Source organism: Rhipicephalus microplus, chromosome 7 (assembly GCF_043290135.1).
Source record: "Rhipicephalus microplus isolate Deutch F79 chromosome 7, USDA_Rmic, whole genome shotgun sequence".
Lineage (NCBI taxonomy): Eukaryota > Metazoa > Arthropoda > Arachnida > Ixodida > Ixodidae > Rhipicephalus > Rhipicephalus microplus.
Genome location: NC_134706.1, coordinates 9281499 through 9307526, shown reverse-complemented (window position 1 = coordinate 9307526; position 26028 = coordinate 9281499). Strand labels below are relative to the sequence as shown.

The 26028-nt window shown below is 46.6% G+C and overlaps 1 protein-coding gene across 2 annotated transcripts in view; it reads right to left on the bottom strand.

Moving 5' to 3' along the window:
* Positions 1 to 26028, bottom strand: part of LOC119179427 (uncharacterized) — a 169530-nt gene that overhangs the window by 58895 nt on the left and 84607 nt on the right. The window contains exons 1-4 of one of the 2 annotated variants that reach the window (XM_075868626.1): positions 6542 to 6676; positions 4928 to 5146; positions 898 to 1044; positions 389 to 541 (exon numbers count right to left, since the gene is read on the bottom strand). In XM_075868626.1, coding sequence (XP_075724741.1) covers positions 389 to 541; positions 898 to 1044; positions 4928 to 5057 — 430 coding nt within the window. In that variant the 5' untranslated portion in view covers positions 5058 to 5146; positions 6542 to 6676. Of the gene's footprint in view, positions 1 to 388; positions 542 to 897; positions 1045 to 4927; positions 5147 to 6541; positions 6677 to 26028 lie in introns of those variants that run through there. The other variant, XM_075868625.1, reaches the window with a different exon arrangement.

The following is a 26028-nucleotide window of genomic DNA, read 5'->3' as shown; positions in this document are numbered from 1 at the left end:
GGCGCGTCACGCGGGGGCTCAAAAGGCTCGGAGAGGAGAGATTGCTTCTTGGAATTTGTGGTGCGCCGGCGGCTCGTAGCGCTGTCACGTGCAGAATCGTTGATTGCGACGGCATTCTGCACACGATGCGCGCATTTACTTGAAATGCTTGAAAAAATATTGGAGGTGGTCTACGGGCCCTTTGAAGAAGCATTAACCAAGAAAGCCGCCACCGAGTGGTCGCGGCACGAAATCTGGCTGTGATGCCTTCTCTTATTGTTGAAATACAAAATACAGATACTCAGTTGATTTCTAAACTGAGTGACTGAGCCCATTGGGATAGTGAACAAAACAACGGCACATGAATGATGCCAATGTCAGACTTGGTCAGAGAAAAACAAGAGCTCACCTCTGTCCAGAAGTGAAGGGTAGTGGGAAGCAGTGTGTGCCAAGCGAGGAAACAAGCTTCCAGGGGGCCCAAAGGGGTCGGGTGGGGAGCTCAGAGGTGGGAACAGAGAGTAGTAGCTCCCCCCATAGCGACTGTAGCCAGGAGAAGTTGACACTGCATCCGCAAAACATGGAAAGTACCAATAAGCAAGTGCAGTGTTCGCATTGGTCGCTTCTGTATAAAGGGTTTGACAGCAAACACATCTGAAAAGCTAATGGGTTAACCCACACGATCAAAATCTCAGCCCTTCACCTTCCGAGTTATTTAAAAAGAAATGTATCCATATTTTGTATTTCCTTCAGTACTTCAAGGTACATGGAGATTAACTGCGTGAAGTGCAAGACTAGATTGGCTTCCCTGCATGCCTTAAGTCAGTTTTGATGCGGTACTGTAGCAGAAGACGTTATTGGAGCGCATCTACGTAGGAATCGCAAAACTTTATTCGAAGTCAATGGAGGTACATCACTCACTATCGGGTGGAGGGGTAGGGGGCCAGAACTGGCGCATTGCGGCCATGTTTGGCGACGTATGCGGAGCCCGGAAGCTTCCCAGGGGACCCAGAGGGCTCCCGCCGGGGCTGGATGCGTTGTTGCTCAGAGCGCTCAGGTAAGGGAATACTGCACAAGACACATCCAACATCAACCACACAAAACACTAGATTGCACAAACACAATGAAGAAGAAAGGTGTTCCATGAACCGGGTACTTGATAAGTGTGAATGATGAAAATGAAAGAGATACATACAAAAGCACTGGTGTTTTATGTGTCTCCATTGTCTGTGGCTTTTGTGCTTTTCAATTACTTTCCAAAATGTGCAAACTCACACAAATCAAGATATTGCTGTGCAGTAAAACAGCAAAGTTGGTGTAACCTTGCTCAAGTCATAGCAAACAAGCACAGGCAAGGAAGTAGATTTCACACCAATGCTTGCGGTGCATCCAGGAATGTATTTTCAAGTGATCACTTTTGACAACAGTTTCACTTTCGCAACACTTTGCAAAACTACTGCCATAGCAACACTAACAATTATGTTTGACTAGAGCAGCTAGAGGAAAACTCTTCGCTGGACTAGTTGGTTCACAGTCTAAAAAATTATATGGTACGTCCTCCTACAAGAACACTGTATTGGTGCTTTTTCTCATCAAACTTTGCTCCACCGAAATGGCCACAAGATGCCCAGAGGAAGAAAGAGATAGGGAAGTGTGCATTTCAAAACATGAATGGGGCCAAAATGCAATGTTGGCCAAATGTACATACTCAACACTGATCACCATGCAAGGCCGTGTACTGTTTCCTTCCGCAGACAAAATTTATGCGAGAATGACCAAACAAATGTTGCCCTCAAGAAAGGCCAGCTTTGTTTCTCAAGCAGGGCAACATTTCAAGCCTTCTAAACAAATAAAATGCACTTTGGGTGTTCTGTTGTTTACGAGTTCTAATATCATTTCATCTATAATATAGGAGTATCGAGAATAACGCGAAATTAACTTTGGAGTTCTCTGAATTTCAGAGAACTAAAGATTCACCAAAAATTCACTTTTGATCAATGCAGAACTTCCATCAAAAATATAAACTCCACAGAACACCCTTTAAATTTAAAAAGTAACTCCAAAAACGCAGAGCCCTGCTTATGTGACAACGAAACCAACAAGCAAACTAATTCACATTTGTGGGCCTTTTGCGCAAGTGACAAAGATTTGGAGAGCCAAGAGTTCCAGTTTTCACAACTTTTAGGTCATTCCAAGTAGCCAGATGATTGTAGCAATCAACATAACTTGACTAAGAGAGTATTGTTGGCGTATGATGGCTGTTCTTGAAAGAAAAAAAATAATTGAGAAGGCAATAAGCTCAAATATAGTGCTGCAAATAATTTACACAAGTGTAGAAGTAGGATAGAACAAGGAGGTTTAAAAAAAATTGTGAAGTGGACGCTCTAGAAACCTCTCAGTAACACATGTGAAGCTAGCATTTGCCTCTACTCCAAGAATGCAGGTGATGCCCAAATGAGGATGAAGTGCTCTTCTTCTGCTAACATAAATGATAGGTTAGTTATAATTCAAGAGGTTGCTGTTCCCATAAAAGTAACATATCTGGAGGAGTATTTATAACGTGACCTTGTAAAACTTGCCAGGATTTTGAGGCTCCTTATTAAGGAAGCCAGAAACACAAAGAGACATGTTGACCAATGTCTGTTTGGAGTAAATAGTCATCCTAAACTAATAGGGCGTGTGAGAGAAACAGCACTTTTAATTTGGTGCAAGCTCACATCTTATCCAACCTCTAGTAGAATGGCAAAGGTCTAACTCAACTTTCCAGGCACAACTTCTCCTCTCGACAACTATTAAACCCTGCTTCAAGTACTCTTGGCTACTGTCCCTAATTGTACTGTACTGGCCTGGTTGACCTCAATGCTGCTAGATGGCGCCACCAATAGATCGCAACGACGCTCTTTGAACCAACGTTTCTAGACTAGGTAACTTGCAAAACTCCCCGCGTCAGACTACTCGTCACACGGCGCCGGGACAGCTTCCGGTTTGGTGGCACTGGCGGCGCAACAAGCTTCCGCTAGCAGACGAAAACGTGTAGTCGTAGCAAGACGCCGTGGCGGCCATCCTGAAAGAGCTTTGCCAACAGTATATTATCGAGATTTGTTGTGCTGCCGCAGAAACTTAATACTGCGTAATATATTAAGCGGTGTAAGACAAATACAGTATAGTTATGGTTTTCTGAACAGCCCACAATAAACACTGCTTGATATATACAGCATAACATACGAGTCTGTCGGTTAGTTGCTAGTTGGTGTACGTTCGCAATAGATTTTTAGACGCGAAAAACCCAATTGCAATGTCTTGCATCCTTTTTTGTGGCTGTGTTTTTTGTGCTTGAAAATAAACTACAACTATGTGGCGCAATCTCGTGGCTTTTGTCTGGTTATATACAGCTTTTTTTTTGTCAGTCACATTTTTTAGCAACTTAGACCGTCGAAAAGCTACGCGTGCGGCCATTTTATTGAGCATGTCTTCCCTCTGCTTCTTCTGGAGTTCCTCTAATGAAACCGGTTAACACAGCTGCAGCCAAAGCTTCGAGCGGAGACCGCACTTTGGGGTATCGGTGAGCACTTCGTAGTTATTACTCAGGAGTCTGCCTGCTGATGCACTGGGACAACATGAACACACTTTTAGCTTTTCTATGTCTTCCATAAGTTCGGCCAATCGGGTGGCGGTATCTGCATTGCCGGGTGATTTGGCCAAGCGATGGTGACGGCTGCTAATGGCGACTGTCATGTCTTCTGCGACTACAACGCATTTCTCCACAAATGGCGCTCTTTTTTTTTTTTGAGCCCTAGAAACGCCACAAGACCTCTTGTCTCGCCATTTTCAACAACTTTCCGCCAGCATGCAGAAGGCAAACAAACGTTTTTTATGTCTTGAAGCGAAATGACGCCAATAGTTGACGGCATGTCGGGACTTATTTCACTGTCTTCGAGCTCAGTGCTCGGAGATAGGTTATTCTTTTTCGCAGATGATATTCTGGAAAATACCCCACTCCTATCGGGCAGCTTTCGCTTCGTTGTCACGGGCCCCGCGACAAAGGTAAGCGGGCGAATTCGGGAATATTCGTGGAACGCATCCTTCGACGAGGTCCCACTTTCCTCTGGCGATTCGTACCTTCTTACCATATGACGTGAGTGAAAGTCTACAGGATGTCCTTCTCATCAAAGTGCATATCACACACACGTGAGGTGCTAGGCAGTTTCTTATCCGCACGAGAAATAGCGTGGTCCCATACCTCTCGCTCATCGGGTACACGTGGGCTCAAAAGAAATGTCGAGGTGTCTCTAATTTCCTGTAGCTACTCTACAGCCGGGAACGCAACACCTGGGCACGATGAAAACCCGCAACGCAAACAAAGCAGAACAGGACGCGCTGAAGCGCAAGACTCTTCACGCAGAAAGAAGCCTCAGCAGATATCGACGCACTGCAACATGCACAGGCGATGGAGGTTACGAGAGTGACACGAGAGAGCGTGCAGTGAGTGAATCTGGATGCGACAGCGGCACCACATCTGTCGCTGGCAGCGGCGGCGCCATGCAACATTGTGACATGGGGCATGTGAGAGAGACATGGTACTTTTTCTTTGGTACCAGTCGCACCTTATCCTACCTCTAGTAAAATGGCGAAGGTCTAGCTCAACTTTCCAGGCATAACTTCTCCTCTCGACAACTTTTAAACCCTGCTTCAAGTACTCTTGGCTAGTGTCACTAATTGTACTGTACTGGCCTGGTTGACCTCAACGCTGCCAGATGGCGCCACCGATAGACCGCAAGGACACTCTTTGAACGAGAGGAGACATTGCGTACAACACATGGCAGAGGATCCACACAAATTCCCTAATGGTTTCCTCTCCCGTCAGTGTCCATGTCCAACGAACATTAAAAGGACGACATGTTCGGTGTTAGGCACCGTCACAGGAAAGTGAGGAAAGGCGAGAGAGGCTCACAGGGGGTGCCTGCGGAGGTGGGCACCGCGTGCTGCTGCTGCATGAGCATCCTGGCGTAGTGCTGCTGTAGCGGACAGGGGGCCCCCGGGGCGAAGCGCGCTTCCAGGGGGCTAGGGGCCTGGCCCTCCATGCTTTCGCTTGCGCAAGCATCAGACCCCGCCGCCGGACGCCGCGCACCCACCGCGCTCCGCCGGACGCCGCTCGACGACAACCCAGCACCTGCAAAACAATTAGGACGCGTATTCCCATTAAAGAAAGAAAGAAAGACAGAAACGTCAGTTGCTCACATCCGTTTTCCAAGACATGCCGCAGACAACCGTCTCGTACGCATCGTAGTGATTTGTTCATGTACGTACTAAAATAAATGGGAGCCTCTGAGCGAGGTAAACTGAAAGGCTCAGTTGAGTTCATTATATTACAGGATCATAAAAAAGGTTTCCCTGCAATGCACTGTTGTGAAGGCACGGGAAGAGGCGACAGCAGGGTAGACAAGGGGAACCAGGGCCGTAACTACCGTAACTACGGAGGTGGGTTCAACTCCTCCCCCCCCCTTTCCTCTCACCGCAAAAAAAAAAAAAAAAAAAAAAAATCCCGGGTAACGGCCCCGAGGCAAACTTAAAAGTAACGTGACGGGGTATTCCTTCGAATATTGGTTAGCTGAAAAAAATACCGCGACAAAATCGTTTACTAGATGCCCATCTTACATTGTGCTTCTGAAATCCGGAATTGTACAGTCGCCGTGCGCAATACGAGCCAAGGTTCAGACATGCTCTCGTTTGGCACCTTTATGTTTTTTGTTATCGCCCCGTCAGTAATTCTCGGCGCTAAGCGCGCCTGCAGTGTTCGAGAAGCTTCACACGACTGCAGTAGATCATTTTGTTAGGACTACGTCCACTTCGCGAATATAGCAGATAATTCTGGAAACTATACGCTCTGTTCGTCGCTATCAGTGCCAGCGTGCTGCTGTAATCTGACCTTCCCATTTACCGGCCACAAGTTCGGCCGAATAAAGCTTTATCTGAATATCGAGTCTGCTCCCATCGTCCCGTCACGACACCGTGACAATATTTTAACAGTTTATACTGTGACGGGGCCCTTGCGGTGATGTAACTAGTAAAAACACACCAGTAGAGATCCCCCCCCCCCCACCTACCCCCCTAAAGTTAATGGCTGGGTCCGCCTCTGGTGTTGAAAAAGGTAATGCACTGGATCTCAAGACGAACGTCAGTACCACTGCGCGGCCGAAATGTTACCCGAGTGCTCGCGTCGATCGTCGTCACGGCGCGGAAAATTAGGCTTCTGCACAAACAGTGCGCACGCAAGCGCTCGTTTCAACAACAACCCAATGAAGCCACACGTTTAGGATTTCCCCGCAAACAACGTGCACAGGGAAGCAGGCGGCATCCTCGGTCGCGTGACACGGGCACAATCAGAGATTGTTCAAAAAGCACGCGCCCATTGCGGAAGAGTACATACACATCACGCAGCCGTCCTCGATCCGTCTGGTCAAAGAAGTTGCTTCCGACCAAACGACTGTCATAACGAATTAATTTTAAACGGACCCACAACCGATACTTTTGGTATCCGTTTTCTTAAGTGCAGCGGAAAACTTACCGGCAAGAGCTTGTAATCACGGTACGGTAACGCGGAAAATACCGTAGAACATAGATAATTAGAATTTTCCAATTCGCGGCGAGGTGTTCCGTGATTACACACAGTCTGCTGCAGAAGTACAGTGGCTTATTCTAGCCACTGTAGCAGAAGACAGCGGTTGTGATCGCGATGGCGATTATACGCCACTGTAACGCCAGCAGTCATGAAAAGTAAAGCCTCAAGTACAAACACGCAATGTTGTGTTTGTCAAGCCTGCAGTTCCGCAACCACTGCTTACTAGCGTGCTAAAAAATTTCACAAAAGTTACAGCACTTTCCCTGGGCTTCTTATGCAAGTACTTTAGGCCGTGCACAGGTCGACTTCTCGACTTTAGCCAAGCCGAGCTAAGCCAAGTATTCGAAAACGAAACGACTCGTTTACGCGTGATCGACACTGCACGCATAGTAGTTCACGTGCGGCCGTAGTTGGACGGCTCCGATGTCATCTCTTCACAAATTGGGCGAGTTAGAGGAACAAATTGTGGCTCGCATGCGACCGCAAAAATAGGACCCTTATCAAGGAGCGCTAGAGCGACATGCTTCGACGGACTACAGCGGTAACGACGAATCCGACGGAGCGCCAGCATCGCCAGCTCCCATGAAGTGTAGCATTTTCTCCACTAAGCAGTAGGTTAACGGCGTTTCGCGTGCCGCAGCGATCGCATTGCCAAGCTCGCGTGCTTTTTCCATGCAACACGCCCGACGCGACGGTAATCGAGCCACTCTTGAAACACCGTGGGGCCGCGCGCATGCGCAACTGCGCCCGTTTCCCTGCAGAGGCCACGAAAGCAGCGCCACTTTTCACGCTCTACTTCTTTTACCTTGTAAGCCACATAAGAGCAAACGAAAATGAACAATAATATACATATTCGAAATTTAAGCCCTTATTCCGGTGCGCTTTAAGTAATCACAAAGAAGTTATTAGGACTTCATATTTTTGGTTCATAGATCTTGCGCTAGGGGCGCCACATGCCCGTCTTGGTCACTTTTGAACACGATTTGCCGCGAAACAGTTCACGCGACTTAAACCCTGCTACGACCCCCCTATAGCGTCTTTTCCTTAACTCGCCGTCACCAGGATGGCTCCTTTTTTGTGCAGTAAGGAAATGGCACCGGTACAAAATATAACTCCTACTCGGATCGCGAAAAGTATGCTGTCACCATAATTCACGCTCTTTTCCTTTCCACCGGAATCTAATCACACGTCCTGGCCAGTTGTGGTCCTTCAGGGACTCGGGTTGTCGTATGCTGTCGCCGATTGGCGTAGTGGAGGCAAAATCAAGTATAAGAAAAGAGAGCAAAAAAAAAAATGGAAGCAAGCCTGAAATAGACAAAAACGGAGAGAATGTATAGCAAGAAATTAGAAATAACGACAGAAATAAAATTACGCCATCTCTCACTCACTAAAGGGAACCATGTGGGGATGCGAAGCAGCGCTGAGGTGTTAACTTGTGTTTCCATTTGCTTATTTCCGTGTATCTACAATTTGTGTGTGGAGTTTGTGTGTACTTTGTGTACAACTTATGTTACCTCCTCTCCCCATTTGTGTCTATTATCCTGTGTGCGCCGCAAAGTGGACACCGAGCGCTGCTAGGAGGAGAGTGAAACGTCGCGAGCGAGTGCAGCAAACCGCTGTGGTGGAGAGATAAACGGGAGAGGAGAAACGAAGCGGAGACAACGCTGCCGTTGTCTCCGCGAGAAAGTACGTACCAGAAAAAAGAAAATAAATCACAGCACATCCACAGAGTGAATGATGATGAGTGAAGCGAAACGTCCGTCCGTCCGTGCATGCATCCACGCGTCCGCTCGCGTTCGAGAATGCGGACGGCGCGCGGGTGACACCGACGAGACGCGAGCCGAGGAAGCCGAGCGCAAGAGTCTTCAACGCGCCCGCCGCTCTGCTTCGCCCATGCCCCACGAACGATCCACCATGGAGACCGAGAGAGGCACTCGTTCTCCGTGTACCCAGGCACAGCCCGCGCAGCAGCAAATCGGAGAGTAGCGGTAAAGCGCCATCTAGAATATCCTCACTCAACTGAAGTTTGTATGTAGTTTGTATGTACTTCTATTCTGTTCGGGAGATACTGCATTCTTTTTTTTTTCTCGTCCCTTCTCTCGGTTACGCGCGACAAGGTTAGACTAAGAGGAGCTTCGCTCCTAAAACTTGTCGTAAGTGGACGTTTCGTCGGCCCGGCCGTAACGCAGGTCGAAGTTGCAGCGTGCTGAAGCTCGTAAAATTGCGTTGAAGCGTTACGAGCCGACATCTACTCGTCAATTCAAAAAAAAACATTCGTGAAGTTCGAAATGGCGGTTGTTACTACCGAAAACAGCGCGAAAACGCCACGCCAAAGTTTACGGGAACACAAGTGCCATTTCTTACAAACATATACACGCGAATGTTTGCTAAACATGTTATTTCCAGCGTGATTCTCGAAACATGAAGATATAGGACGAGGAGAAGAAACGGATGAGCGCCAAACTATATACCAAACATTTATTGACAGCAAAGGCTGCAAACCAAGAAAAAACTAGCATACGCACATGCGTAAGGCATATCGTAGCGAAATCCATCTATTAAACAGAACTTTTTTTCCTTTTTATTTAACTCATGCCGTAGGGAATACAGGCGCCAATAATTAAAAAAAAAAAAGAGTAACTCAGGTCCACATAGCACAACTGATGTGTCAGTGCTCCTAAAACTCAAGATGAGTTAGGTTTTAGGAGCAAGATAGACAAGATCGGAAGGGGGGTTAATCTTGCACATGGGCGACTGCCTTGTCAGCAGAGTGGCCGGATTAACTGACGCCCGAAGGGCCACACCTGAAAATGACCACAAAGTTTCGATGGTCTGCGTTGAACCACACGTCTACACACACGTTCTATGATGACGGTAACCAAAATTCGGCTTGCGCAACCTGCAGTGCCCCAAAGCTGTTGCCATACTGCGCTCTCGCAGGCGATAATCGAGGGGTGCTGATCCTTTGAAATCGTCTGCGACTATGAAGCGTGGAAGCTTGGGCAAGTTGGTAGGACATAACTGAATGTAGGAACAGCGCAACCTAGAAGTGGTTACTTCGTAACTACGGAAGCGAAAAAACAAGGACAGAAAAGAGCGCTGACTTTCAACAAGCCAGCGCCCTTTTCTGTCCTTGTTTTTTCGCTTCCGTAGTTACGAAGTAACTACTTCTAGGTTGCGCTGTTCCTGCATTCAGTTACGTCAGCGACTGTCACGCCTCGGTGTATCGTTTGACGACCTGCCTTGTTAGATGTTCGAAGTCACGTGCGCGGCACAGCCGACGGTTGAGACACCGCCCCCCTTTTTCCGGTGGGGCGAGCCGGGCGTGACTCATGAGTGGCGCGCGGTAGCCATGTTCGGATGTGAGGGGGCGCGCCATGACCTTGGCCTTCATTTAGGGTCACGCCTTCCTCGAACAGCAACGTTTTTCTCTCTCTCTCTCTCTCAACCAGAAACAGAGCACGTGGACGCCGATGAAGCAGCGTGCATTCACACGACGGACGTGATCTCGGACGGATCAGTCACGTGATGTGACGTGATTCGGATTCCTCCACAGACGGCTGGGTAGAATACATGGTGGGGTAAAATACATGGCGGGGTAGAATACATGTCGGGGTAGAATACACGGCGGGGTAGAATACACGGCGGGGTAGAATACACGGCGGGGTAGAATACATGGTACAAGCGAATGTTTCGGCACTGCTCCCCCGAGGATCCCAATTGTAATTTGGGCCTCCGTCATTTCACGAAAGGCCTCGAGCCGATCGAAGCGGGAACGGCTGGCGTAAGGGGACGTAGCACGCAATCCGTATAGTGCTGGCTGGAGTTGCGATTAGGCCCGCCGAGTGAATACAGCCCAAGCGTCGCTCACGTTTGATGCAGCGTCGACACGACGCACGAACGCAATTCACGTAGAATCAGACAGCGAACCCTGACGGTACCGAGAAATCAAGCGGATTGCCAAAGTGTATTTGGTTACTCGATTCACGAAGCCAACAGATAATTATGCCAACGAATTCATAAAAAACACTACAAGTTTTTGTAACCGGACCGCAGCTATTATGACCTAACTCGAAAGTAACTAAGTGAACTAAGTAGTGAAAACCCAAGCAACAACTTTCGAATTACGGTAGTAGATCCGGATCACACTGACGTAAAGACAAAGACGCCAGGAAAGTCAATACATATTCTGAAACTCAAAAGTCGGGAGTAATTTATTCGTAAACGACGGCGCGAGATGCGAGTGCAATCATTGTAGGCGAGGCAGATACGGCAGCGAAAATTACCCCCCGTTTGCGCCCATCATTTAATAACGTTTTTCGAGCAAGCGTATACCAGCCACATCTTGGCCGCATCCCCGCGAGAAACATGCATGCTAACTGAAAACAAAATCGGGCAGCTCAGAGGAGAACTATACGCTGCGTAATTCCGCCAGTTTCAACTCGAACAGGTGTGTACCAATGAAATAAATTAATCGAGAGAAATGGGTTCCTCGTCGACACACAGAAGCGACCACTGCCGAGAGGAATTACCTTTATACATATACGACGGTATACGCAAACTTCCCGGTGCGTTTCACAAAACACTCGTTAGGCCTTTTTATTTTTTTGTGAACGGCGGCGCATACGTCATTTGTTTACGGCCGGAGAAACAACCTTTAAAGGGGCCCTGCGACACTTGTGCGACAGCCATATTATAGCACCGGAATGAGTGTAGCAATGATTGAAATGTCCTGAAATGTGGCAGCTTGGGCTGGTCGGTATGACATGACGATAGTTATATGGCGCGAGAACGAAACGACGAACAGAACGTTCTTGTCTCTTTGTCGTCGTTCTGTTCTCGCGCTATCGTCGAGTTCTGCAAAGTTCGGAACTCTATAGCAGACGACCACGAGAAAAGTTCTCTTTCGCTTTTCACTCGCGTGCTGACGTCAAAAACCACTTCCAATCACAGCTAGCGTCTCATGAAGACACACCGGAAATGCTGCCCCATGGTGGCCTTCACACAGCACCTAGCTGCCGGTATTCTTGACGGCGTCGTTAGCGTGATTGACATGTGGGGTTTAACGTCCCAAAACCACCATATGATTATGAGAGACGCCGCAGTAGATTGATTGATTGATTGATTTGTGGGGTTTACTGTCCCAAAACCACGCTCCGATTACGAGAGACGCCGTAGTGGAGGGCTCCGGAAATTTCGACCACCTGGGGTTCTTTAACGTGCACCCAAATCTGCTATGGGCACACGGGCCTACAACATTTCCGCCTCCATCGGAAACGCAGCCGCCACATGCCGGGATTCGATCCCGCGACCTGCGGGTGGTCAGGTCGCTAGCGTGATTACGACGAACCACGTGCGTCGGGTAGCAGACGCTCCCACGGTCAAACTGTAAGATACGTACGTACAATTGACCATTTGCGGAAAAGTGAGCGCCCCCTGTCGTGTAAACAAGAAAGCTTCGCTTTTGGTTGGAAAACAAAACGCTTGTTTTGTTGCTTTAGGACCAAAATCGCATGCCCGTTACTGAAACAAGAAGGTAAAGAAGAAAAACATTCTGTTGACGTTTGTATACACGGCGTAAAACAAGAATTTCTCGCGTTTCAGCCCGAGAAATAACCAAGTGAGGTGGTACCTGCACTCCGCTACCTCGATGGTTCGCCAGGCTCATTACGCCTGCTCTTTTAAGAAGAACATTATGTTACACACTTGAAGTTGAACCTTGAAATGTCTGTCGATTAACTATAGGTTCAGTGAGGACGGCTTGTGCACCGTCTGTGAGGTACGGTGTTCGCCGTTACTACGGGTCATATTGATGGAACGCCAGGCTGATGTTTTCCAACCAAAACCAAAACGCCTGTACAGGAACGCTACCTGTGCGGTTACTGCTCATGCGCAGTGGTTTTCCCGCAAATGGTCAATTTAGGCAGGGACACTTTTCGGCCTGCATGCACGACCATTTAGTTGTGCGGCAATGCCAGCGTCCGCCTCATGTTGCATTTTTGGCTCACTAAAAACGCGGTAGCGTTTCCACCTTTAGTTGCTAGCGTATACCATACCTCGTTCCGTATCTAGCGTATCTCGTTCCATACCACATCTAGCGTACCATAGCCTAGTTCACAGACGATTGAGTGTCATGTTCGTTCTGAAAATACATCGTTCAGAAAAAGAAATTATTCCTTTCTGATAAAGAATAAAAAGGGTTTTTACCATTTTCAGTATTCACCGTATGGCACGCTATATATACTTGCCACGTCAAGCCAATCAAAAACGAACGGCCTTTGTCGTCACGTCACATGACGTCTCTTCCTATAACAAAAAATAGCCTATTCGTGTCGCCGTTGTCTGAAATCAAGGTAATTTGTTCCGTGAATTAAAAATAATTAAAGCTTCGATTTCAGAGTTGCCACTTGCACAACGATATCGGCGCATTCCACAGCACCAGAAGAACCGACGAAAAAAAAAAAGCATGCTTAAATTGTGTCGCAGGGCTCCTCTAACTCCGCATTTCTGTGCGACAACCAATGGATCATACTTATTTTTCCGTTTTTATTGCGTCCGCATGCATGCAGCTAGCACGCTCGAATGAAAAAAAAAATGTACAAACCCAATTCTGAAAGAGTTTAAATAATGCTGAAACACGAGCATATGTACTTCTTGTAAAAGCGTAACTTGCATGTGAACGTTTTTTTTATATGATTATTATTCATGTGATGTAAGATATTTTTTTACATTGGTTTTCATGAAAATTGGCGTATGCACATATTTGCGCACAGTCAGCTCTAAGCGTATCATACAAATAAAAAAAGTACACATTATCCTCGTCGTACACGACTATCCACGTCTTACATGACGTTAAAGAACACCCAGGTGGTCAAAATTTCTACAGCAATCCTCTGCTGCGTCTCTCGTTATCACGTGGCGATTTGGGGCCTTTAAGATAAAGACCACACATTATTATTATTATTATTATTATTATTATTATTATTATTATTATTATTATTATTATTATTATTATTTCCGATCACGGAAGCAGTGCAAAGTCACGTTAGGTGCCGCATCTTTTCGATCACGGGAGGGTCAACAAATCGACTGAGAAGAAACAAAAAAAAAAAAAAGCTTTCGCCTTCGAATCGTTTTAGGCGAATGCGTTAGTCACCCTGCGAGTTTTTTTTTTGTTGTTTTTTTTTCTCGTCGGATGGTAAGGATATCGAAGAGACGACGCCGGCTCGGCAGTTTTCCCACACGCCAGCGACGTTCCCACGGAAAAGCAGCTGCAGAGGGCGTCGAAGGCGGGTGAGAAATCATCGCCGAAAGGGGTCGCGTCCTCCCTGCAGCCGACACTTGACTGCGACGCATTTTCGAACACGTAACCGCGCGGCGGTTCATCGAACTATGGAAGTGTACGAAGAGATGAGACCAGCACGGAGAAAGCAAGACCCTTAAGAGAGAGAGAGATAGAGATATAGATAGAGATAGATAGATCGAGAGAGATAGAGATAGAGATAGATAGAGATATAGACAGAGATAGATAGATAGATCGAGAGAGATAGAGATAGATAAAGAGAGATAGAAAGATAGATATATAGAAAGAGATAGAAAGAGAGATAGATAGAAAGAGATAGAAAGAGAGATAGATAGAAAGAGAGATAGATAGAAATGGAGATAGATGAAAATAGAGATAGATAGAAATAGAGATAGATAGAGAGATAGATAGAAATAGATAGATAGATAGAGAGAGATAGAGATAGATAGATAGATAGAGAGAGATAGAGATAGATAGATAGAGAGATAGATAGAGAGATAGATATAGAGATAGATAGATATAGAGATAGATAGATATAGAGATAGATAGATAGAGATAGATAGATAGATATACAGATAGATAGATAGATAGATAGATAGATAGATAGATAGATAGATAGATAGATAGATAGATAGATAGAGAAACGTCTTTATTTACAAAAGCATTGAGAAGGAGGGCGTGGGAGGAACCCCTATAGTCCGGGATCCTTAGGACGACTCCAGCGACGAGCCGGGCCTGCCTGTACCAGAGCTCGGAGGGCCTCGGGAGGTCCATCGCGGAGAGCATCATCCCACAGCTCCTCGTTACGTAAAGGGTGAAGGAAAGCAGGTAAGGAAGGAGGAAAGATGTTCGCAGTGCACTCGATCGAGACATGGAAGGTCGTAGGCGAGTTTTCCACAGCCGGGGCAACGGTCTGCATAGTATACTGCGGGTAGAATTTATGAAGTGATACTAGATTGGGAAACGTTTTAGTATGTAGATGGCGTAACGTTACTGCCTCCTCTCGCGAGAAAGACCCTTGAGATGTCCACGTGACAGTGAACTTCTGCTCTTCGGTTGCACGGAAACAACCCGCAATAGGCGAAACCCCGAGGAGAAAATAATAAACTCCATGGCCGTATGCAAACTTGTCACAATATTTGCAAGGGTTAGTACTCTATAAGGTTGTGTAATTGCGTGTATTTAAAACGTATACTACTGTTTATAAAGTGAGTCTTGCCTAAAGGTTCCAAAATGCGAACGTCCTTCCGGCGATATTTGGTTTAATGTTGCGATAAATTTTAAGTATGGCTGCCGCTTTGTTACTATGTTTGTCGAGTGCTGTGAGCACAGGTTTGTGCGGTTTGATCACTGTAGGTACGATATTTCGTAAGGCATTGCATTGGCTTTCAGCCAACTCTACGTACTCGCCCTACATGTATGACTGATCTTTTACTGCCCTCAACCACTTCTTCAGCACAGGTCGGTCAGCCTAGTGAGCCGGTCTGAGAACTGGGTAATATCCCCATCCTTCTTTTTTTTTTTTTTCTCTTCCTTAAAGGGGCGCCTAAAAGCAACATCGACTTAGTTTAGATTTATAAGCTGCCCTCCGAGAACTACAATGCCACATTTTTCACGATCATAAGTTTATTATTAACGAAGAAAATCAAGGTCGAAGTTTGATTTTTAAATCTCGCGCCGAAATCTTCGCGCTCGTTGTCACGAATTTCAAAGTATATATTTCGTATTTTCGCTACACTGGCTCGATGAAGTTTTTTTCGAACTTCGTATGCTAGGTCTATGGCACCCATATAAAGCAATGTACTTCATATTTTTGAATTAGAAGCGACGTAGGACCAAATAGACGCCTTTCAATTGTATGACGTCACGGTGTTTGGTGCGGGAATCTGAAGGTGGCGTCTCCACCGGCACTTTATCGCTTACCAAGCACCCGTCTCGAGGCGAGAGAGGTGTTTCCAAGATTGTGAAATTGTACTTTTTTTCAATACGCTAGAAAAGTCGTGTTTGTCTTTAGCGTCCCTCTAATGTCCGTTATAGATTCGATAACTTCCTTCTAAAGGAACAAACGAAAGTAAAAAAAAAGAATGTACACAATGACGTCACATGCCACGTCATGACGCACGTATCTTCAGAATTCACAGGACAACAGCGGGGACAGCACGGGACTCGGCCAAACAAAGTTTCGCTACAACGACTATCGTTTCGCCACGGCAACGTCGTTTCGAAGGTGCCGCATTTCCTCTCTTACAGTTATCACGCTTCGTCAGTGGCGCGAGCAGAGCACCGCCCACGTTATCAGAGTGATTAGTCGGCCGTGAACGGTGAACGCATGACAAGAAAGGACATTACACAACCGTCCCAGAGCCAGCCGTGCGTGCACAAGAGAGCCGAACTACACAAACACCAAATTCTTTACAAAAAAGAGTCGGACAACGAGAAGTCCCGACATCTCCTCCACCCCCCCCCCCCTTTTTTTTTTCAAATCTATGGACCTTGAGACAACGCAAACACCAAATTCTATCACGCATTACACTTTTTCTGCCGTAAATTCCTCCACACTCACCCATCTTGCCGTTATACTTTCTAGGATTTTACAACCGCACCAGCTTTAGGATTATACTAAGATAATTATTTCCGTCCAGTATAGCGTCCGTTATACGCGAGTTTTCACAATCGGTATCATTCGTGACCTCTCTTACGTTCTAGAGACAGCTCGCAAGTCAGCACTAAAGATTGGTTCAATTCTTTTTTGACTACGTGGTTAACCAGCACAAAAGTCGTACACCAAAAAGGAAAAAAAAAAGCGAGAGAGAGAGAGAAATTAAGCAATTTTCTTGCTGTTCGCACTTCGCTGAGCGAGTGCGAAGCGTCGATCGCGCTTCGAGCGAGTCGCGGAGGCGCCAGGTCTTTTCACCGAAATCTGAAAAAAAAAAAAAAACCTGACGGTACTAATCTTAAAACAAAGAGTTGTGTATGTCACGGTGAGGCTCGACTTGCCACCCGAACGACTCCCTTTAAAGAGACACGTCAATTGTATTTGTGGGTCGCGCGAATCACCTGTATAGAGAGTAATGACCTCCCAAGGGAGTCACAGTGCCTCTATAAAAAAAAAAAGAGTCATTACGTGGCATTTCAGAACACACCCAGGAAAAAAAAAAAAGTCAAATGATGCTCTTCTTCTTCTAACAGTGTAGCCAGCATAGGCGTACCAGCGAGGGGGGCAAGGGACTCTCTGCATTGTATTGTTTTTTTTTTTTTTTGCGTGCGCCTGCACAAGTACCTTATGATTGTTTCTGGGCACGTCAAATAAATAATTGAGTGAGTGGTTGATTATTAGATTTTTTTTTCGCCTTTTCACAGACGAAGAGTATCCGAGACAACCACGGCACTGATAATTGCTCTCATAAAGCGGCGCGGCCGCGCATAATGCGACGACTGGCGGCGCTTTCGCGCAACCCGCACCGGCGACTGGTTCTCCGTTGGAACGATGCCAGCCGTCGTCGTGGGCCCACACCACCGCCGCCGAAACAGTCTGCCCGAAGCAAGGCGGCCGGTCTGGCAAGCTCCGCCTCTTCTCTTGCTGGCCGCAATGGCGAGGAAGTTTAATGGAGGAAGAAAGGAGAGAAGAAGAATATACCGCGGAGACGGAATGGGGGGAATTAAAGGTGACCGCCCTCGCCGAGAACCCGCAGAGTCGGCCGGCGGCGCAGAGGTGAGAAAGGAACCGCGAGCGCCGTATACACGTGATTGATCTGTCTATTGTGCGCGGCTCGCTGGACGCGCCGACCGACCGGACACGCGAAGTTAAGGCCGCCGCGGCACAGAGCCGACTGTGTCCGCAAAGCCATAATTGTACAGTATACGCACTCGGAACACCACACGCCGGAATGGGGTGAACAGCTTGTAACATTCTCGAGAAATATTGATCATCTATCCGTCTATCTATCCGTCTGTCCGTCTATCCATCTATCTATCCGTCTGTCCGTCTATCCATCTATCCGTCTGTCCGTCTGTCTATCTATCCGTCTGTCCGCCCGTCTGTCTATCTATCCGTCTGTCCGCCCGTCTGTCTATCTATCCGTCTGTCCGCCTGTCTGTCTATCTATCCGTCTGTCCGCCCGTCTGTCCGTCTGTCTATCTATCCGTCTGTCCGTCCGTCCGTGCGTCCGTCTGTCTCTCTCTCTCTCTCTCTGTCATATTTAAGATGAAGGGCTAATTTTTTTTCTCCGCACGAACATACATACACAATTATCTGGATCGATAGCCCGCGTCCAGCGTTAACAAACAAACTCGGTGTCAGTTGCACAGTTTTCACAGAAGGTGCGTTGAATAACATCAAAAATTAAAAGCAAACAGCATAATCACCATAAACGAAGTTTTACATAAGAGTATACACCTAGGTAGTCAATATACGTTTGTTAGATATCCGGGTTCCTTCAAAGAGTTGGGAACCTCTTCGGAGAGTTGTGAACCGGCCGGGACGTGAAGGGAACCGCATGCAGCGACGCTGGTCGAGTGATTTGAGTGTCCTCCTACACAACACGGGAGGCATATATAGTCGATGCAATCACCAATACCGCCGGCCGGGCTCCAATCGGTTTTTTCTAATTGGCAGTTATGTACCCCGGCATGGTGATCGGAGATTATAAAAAAAAAGGGGGGGGGGGAGGTGCTAAAGGACGATTTTCGCTCCTGATCACTCGGGCAACGCCCATAACATAAAGAAAAAAATGAAGCTGATTCGCACAACAGGGGTGTTCAGCCTGAAGAATATATCTCGGTCAGTGGCACACACGGACGCTGGGGGTTCGACCAAGAAGCAGGTAGTTTTCAAAATAAATTCTTAATTATTTGGTTAAAGATCGTCTAGCTAAAGATTGATATGTGGGGTTTAACGTCCCAAAACCACCATATGATTATGAGAGACGCCGTAGTGGAGGGCTCCTGAATGTTCGACCACCTGGGGTTCTTAAACGTGCGCCCAAATCTGAGCACACGGGCCTACAACATTTCCGCCTCCATCGGAAATGCAGCCGGGATTCGATCCCGCGACCTGCGGGTAAGCAGCCGAGTACCTTAGCCACTAGACCACCGCGGCGGGGCGTCTAGTTAAAGATTAAGAAAGTACTAATGTAACAGAATTGCAAATCCTATACCAATAGATGAGCAAAAAGAATAGCGGAGCTGGCCAGCCTTGCTTGCTTGTTATGGCTCGTATCTATTACGGGGTGATTAGCCATGAAATCGGCGGTTAATTAGAGCGGGGAAACGAGAATTTCAAATTTTGATAAAAAATGTTCAGTAATCTGGGAATATAAAAATGGACAATTCTAATGATTGATTTGATTGATATGTGGGGTTTAACGTCCCAAAACCACTATATGATTATGAGAGACGCCGTAGTGGAGGGCTCCGGAAATTGAGACCACCTGGGGTTCTTTAACGTGCACCCAAATCTCAGCAGAATTCTAATGCTACCGACGAATAAAGTAGGGACAGACTATCGAAATGAATAAATGAATTAGAATTCCAAAGAAGTAGAATTCCATTGGGAATAACCTAACAGGTAAACCTTCTCGTATCTCCAAGAAATTCCCAAACTGCTGTGCAGGCACTCCTGTTGCTGTGGCCCAGAGAAGAAGCCCGCTTAAGGAAAAGGATTCAGAGTTAAGAGCAATGCTTCATTTTCTGAATATATTCCCTAAACGTTTCTTCCTCTCTCTCGCGGAACGAACGGAGAATAAGCAAATATTGATCGACGTTTTCTGTCTCTCGACAGTAAAAGCGAAAGGGAGATGGCACCTGACCAGACTGCATGCGTAAATAACATTTCAGAGGCGGAATCCGGCATCGAAAATTTTGTGAAACACACTTCCAACTTGCTAGAGGGGCACCATTTATTATTCCGAGCAAAAGAAAGATCATCTTGAACTGGCAACCAAATTGTCGTATAGAATCCTGAAGAATATTCACGAAATCGGGATTCTATAACAAAAACGGTATCACTGGTACAATGCAGCCTTCCTCTTTGTTTCTCTTCGGTTTTCTCTTTCTTTTCTTTCTTTTTCTCTTCTTTTTATCATTTTTCATAATTTTTTTTCGAATTCATTATTTCCTATTCACTTCTTCCCCTCTCTTAATCTTTTTTTTTGAAGTAGATTTTTGTTTATGATGATAATAAGCGACGATCATGAAGGCTCTCGAAGAACAAAAGGAAGAACACTCGCGCACATTCAATATGCCACACGACCCCTAAGTGCCCCGCACTTCAAAGTGGCAGACATGGCGTACGTGTGTGTTCTCCCGCGGGCCGCTAAGAAAACTTGCCCGATTTCGCCCTATAGGAAATCAGCGGAAAGGAGCCCTTACGCAGCGGTTGCGGAATCAAACATGCCGAATGTTTCGTGACATGAGCCACGCAAGTGTTGAATGAAATACCGCTCAAATGTGAAAGCTCTTATAGGGCAACCAGGGCTCTGCGCGAACAAGCGCGCCGGTGAGCATGCCTATAGTCACTCGGAAAAAAAGAGACGGAACAATATTGCCCGCTCGTTGCGATACATGCATAGGATGCGAACATTTCCCAAAAAGGATTTATGATACGAACGATCAGGACCAGAGTAGAGCGCGAAACAGTTTTTTTTTTTTCATTGAAAGAGAAGGGGAGATGACTGCGCAATACATCTGCTAGCTTGTATACACATTTACACGCGAAGGCGATTTTACACGCAGGTTTTCTCTGACGTCAGCTGGGCCTGAATGGTTTGCCTTCTTTACTCGACGCTTTTCAACGTGACGTTTCAACGTCCCTATATAAGCCGATTCAAGAGCGAACAAAACCAGCACATAGTTTGAATTCTTTCCGACTACATCGTTTTTTTTTCCCCTGTGTTCATTCGTTTTTTTGCGCAACATATCGCAGAATATAAGAGACAGCATACCGATCTTCGGACAGGCACACGTAACGGCACGGCCTCCGAAACAGCATCAGCTATTTAAAAAAAAAAAGCTGTTAAAGTAGCCTGCAACGTCAGTCAAGTGTACAGGTGCTCCAAAAGTAAACTGGAGAACGCGAACTGTGGCCGAGCTACGGAAGAGTGAATGGAAGAACCACGTTCCATCACGGAAGAACCACGTTCCATCAGAGAAGTGGTTCTTTATTTTTAAACAGAAGAAATGAGCGAAAAAGATAACGCCATCATTTCCATATACAAATAAAGAACCGCTTCTCTAATGGAGCACGCTGGTATACTCACTTTTCGATATAGCTTGGCCACAGCTCGCATGCCCCATTTCACTATTGGAGCACCTGTACTCAATCTATTAACTCAAGAAGGTCGCGTTCAGGAAACAGTCCGAAATGAAGCAGTGCTATAAGGACAATGCCAAAACAGCCCGGTTGCCAGCTGCACGCAACACCGCTGCTTTTGTTCCGTCTTTTTCTTGCAAGAGCGGAACTTGCAACGACCTTGGCGCGAACCGCTACAGCAAGACAAGGCAGGCACGCTCGTATTTCATCAAGTTTACCTTGAAGCTTCACGCAAGCAGAGTCCACTTCCGGCAAAAAAAAAAAAAAAAAAAAGAACCGCTCACCGCCCCTTCGAGCTCCCATCGAGTAAACTATACAGTGTATACACGCCCATGCTTCGCGGTCCACGGACCCTTCGCTGTGCATGCATCGCTACACAAGGAGGGCGGCAGTACGCTAATTTGTCCGCAAATCTATCTTCGCTCGATGAGGTGGGGGTTCGACTCCCGACCACGGCGGTGGTGGCGAAATGAAGAACATAAAATCCGCGTAAGAACAGCGAAAGTGTCTGAAGTAGCTATAGGCGGTAGTGATGGTACCAACTTATAATTTTCAGTTCGATTCCTTCTATTTCAACATCAAAGTAGACGTTACAATAGTCGCAACTGCGATGCAATGGGGAGAAAGAAAAAAAAAAGCCATCAAGGCTTGTCGAAGGCTTTCGCGCCATTTTACACGTAACAACAAAAAGCCTCGAATCATTAGTCGTTATGCAATATCAAAAACACGTTTCTCAGGAAAATGTCGATTGGCATTTCAAAACATGTAGAAAAATGCCTAACCGCAGGAACAGTACAAATAGTTTTATTGTAAGAATCTGTTTAATGCTAACGGCAGGAAGTAGCTGATCATTTGCCGACCATAATTAGTACGTGGGTAAATAATTTGACAGGGTGTTAAGTGCACCAAATCGGTAAAAAAAAAAGAATCATACGTTTTCTTGATTTTTTTTTGCAAATATACGATACTTCTTCACTGAAATGCCACAGTAAATGTCAAGTCTTCATTGTAAGTTAAAGTCTTCGAAAATGGGTTCGGAATGTGCGCCGCCTGCGACACCTGTAATTATGCACACAGTCCACCTCGGTGGATGTGAGTGCATAATCGTGGTGCTCGGCTGCCCACCCGAAGGTAGCGGGTGCGATACCAGCCGCGGCGGTCACATTTCTATGGAGGTCTCCGAGATGGTATATACATCCGTGTACAATACGATTTCAGAGCACTTAAAGGACACCAGCTCGGGGAAACATCCGAAGCCCTCTATACGGCGTACATCATAACTATATCATGGTTTTCGGACGCAAATGCCACATATTATTCAAATGGCAATCCTAGAAACCGTATAGGTGGTCAAGACTAATCCAAGGCCCCTCGACACTCACGACACACCACGGCATCATCGAAAGATATAACACAGGACATTTACGACGTGGTTAAATACTCGATGAAAGGCTAAATATAGATATCGACGAGATGATCTACTTTAGCGTATTTCTACCAGCACCGATAGTTTAGCACGTGCGTTCAATCGCAATGGGCACGACATTTACAAGGAAGCTAATTACCATCAGTTATAGAAGTTTCAATCCGCGCCGTTATAAGCCTTTGTGGCCTACACGTCGACACATTCTTAAAGAAACCGACAACTGACCGCAACATGTGAATTTAGTGGAAATGAACAGACCGTGAATTACATTTAGGATGACTGCCAGTTGGGCGTGTTGGTAAAGGTTTCATGATGAAACAAGCGCTAAAAATTACACACACTCAGAGAGGATACGGACGAGCGTTTTTGAAGAAGCTTTTTATGATGGTCGGGCAATGCCAGATCTCCTAGGATCATGACCTTTCCTTGCGTTGATTGATTGATATGTGGACGTTTAACGTCCCCAAACCACCATATGATTATGAGAGACGCCGTAGTGGAGGGCTCCGGAAATTTCGACCACCCGGGGTTCTTTTAACGTGCACCCAAATCTGAGCACACGGCCCTACAACATTTCCGCCTCCATCGGAAATGCAGCCACCGCAGCCGGGATTCGATCCCGCAACCTGCGGGTCAGCGGCCGAGTACCTTAGCCACTAGACCACCGCGGCGGAGCACCTTACCTTACGTACTTGTGCGTCTTTCCTTCTTGGGTAAACATTGACGTGCCTGGTTCCACACGGCTTCTGTGGCACTCTCCGACAGCCGTAGCCACTCTCGGCATAGTGACGGTGTCCATTTCCACTCTGACGTCGACTGGCCACTCGCAAGCAGTCTTTGAAGTACCAAACTTGATCTTGGGTAAACCTTGACGTTCCATGGTCATCTGTGTCCTCTCTGAGTGAGTGTAATTTTTGGCGGTTGTTTCATCACGATTGTGAATTATTTATACAGAGGCCGATTTTGAGCATCCTCTTCGCTGTCTGCGTATAGAATTTATATTTACCTAAAAGCGCGTAAAAGTAACAAAAAAGCCAGGCATGTCACGCAACTTTGCTGAAAAGCCCTATAGCAAAAAAAAAAAAAAAACTGGATTATGACGTCGTTCATTTTACTGCAGCGAGCTTTATCCTCCCATGCAATAGCGCTCGAAATTTGAGTATGTTATTATCCCATTCACTTCTATTCTGTGATGCTTACGAGCTAAAACGAGTTGCAACTTGCACGCTGCTGAGAAGCGGCGCTGCACTCTTGGTGGGTACTATGATTGATTGTTTGATTGATTGATTGATTGATATTTCTTTTTAAGTGTCCGTCTCAGTGCAACAGCGGCTACGATGCTCGGCTGCCGACCCAAAGGTCGAGTGTTCGATTCCGACAGTGGCGGTCACATTTCGATGAATGCGAAACCATAAAGAAAAAAAAATCCGTGCTGTGTGTGACGTCACTGCACGTTAAACAACACCAAGTGGTCGACATTTCGGGCGCCAGGTCTCCACCACTACGGTGTCTCTCGTAATCGTGCAATGCTTTTTGGGACGTAAAACTCCACATTAATATTGGGCGAACCCGTCGAGCGACGGCGCATGCGCAGGGAACTGCCTCGCGCAAACATCAGCCAGTCTCGTGCTCGTTTACCAACGTTTGCGGTACGTGTTGCGTGTATACGACGACTTCATAGTCGCCACATATTTGAAAAAAAAATAAATAAAGATCCCACGGTATTATACGCGTTGCCGTTCGTGATTACAGTCTCTGTCTGGTAAGCTTTCCGTCCTGCTAAATAAAAAAAACAAGAGCCACCAAAAAATTGGCTGTCGGCACCTTTCGTGAATTGCAAGCGAGCGAGAAGGAGGAGGCGCAGCAGGTGTGCGTCTTTCTCTCTCGCGTGGGTATGGTCGTCGTGGTCAGCGGATGAAGAAGAGTGGCGACCGTTACACGCGACCCTCCCACTTCCGGAAGAGGGGGCGCACCGCGAAACCGGAAGTTATTTCTAACGCGCGCACACACACACACAAACAACCGCCTCCGCGGCCGAAACACGGCTGCCCCCCCTCCTTCTCTCGGCCCAACCCCATTTGTCGTGGCTGACCCTCGGGCGCTCTTCTTCCACACTACATCCTCACCTCCTCACCCGGGAGACTACCGCGTTTTCTCGTCCGTAATGTACACAGTTCAGCCCCGCCATTGGTCCCAACCACGGAGTTTCCGAATAATACACCGGACGGTAGGTCCGTAGCCAGGAACATTTTTCGGGCGGGGGGGGGGGGGGGGGGGCGTTTGCTTAGGACCACGGCTGCTTCAGGAAAAAAAAATCCCATTTTGATTCATTCATTTATTCATTTATTTATTTATTTATTAGAATACCCTCAGGGCCCGTAGGGCATTACAGAGGGGGTGGGTACAACATTTTATAACACACAAGAAAAAAAGACAAAAAAAAAGAAACAAGTGTCAGAAGCGCAAATCACGAAGGCAACATAAATCAACTAAAAATGTATAAGTAAGAATTCAAGCACATACAAGACAAAGATAGATAATGGAAACTGCGTATAGTTACAAACATTGCTGAGAAATTGCAGTCTTGAATAACAAAGGGTCTGTTATTGTTACAACGGAAGAGTGTTACAACGGAGGGGTGTTCATTTCGGTAGAACACCCCTCCGCGGGGATATCGCGCCTATATACAGGCCCGCTAGAGGGAACTCTGGCGTCACCGTTCTTCAGCCAGGATATTATCCTGGCTGAAGACGGATCTGCCTCAGCTTCACGCATTCTGCTCGCTTTGTCTCCGTGTGACCTATAGCCGTTTCGACGCTAGACGAAGTTCAAGCAAATGATCGGCCGTTCACGACTTTCAACCCTTTTACAGGCTCAGCATTTCAAATCGGCTCACGATCCGGTCTTTTACCCAAAACGAGCGCCAAAACGCAACAATAAACAGATCCACAAGTGCGTTCGAAGTCCACCAGCACGGAGATTGGGCAAATCCGCGCATACTACCCATTCTTTCCACGGCGACTGAACGATCGCAGCCCCGTAGATCCCTACAGTTAGTATTACAAGTAACTCTACGGGCCCAACAAGAGGGTGATGATGATTTGAGGCTGATCGCTTGGTATCGGGCGGGCAAGATTAACTTGGTCCTAGCCAGTCAACAACGATATTAAACCCTAAAAAAGTCAATAAAATGAAAAAAAAAATATCCCCAATTGTACACACGCTGTATACGAGTTTGTATAGGCACGCCGTCAATTTTCGTCCACGTAGATCAGCGCGGTAAAAAAAACACAAACATGTACTAGAAAAAGACAAGGACAACCGCAGGCTACCCATTGAATGTTTTTTATCACGCACTGCATGTGTGTGTGTGTGTGTGTGTGTGTGTGTGTGTG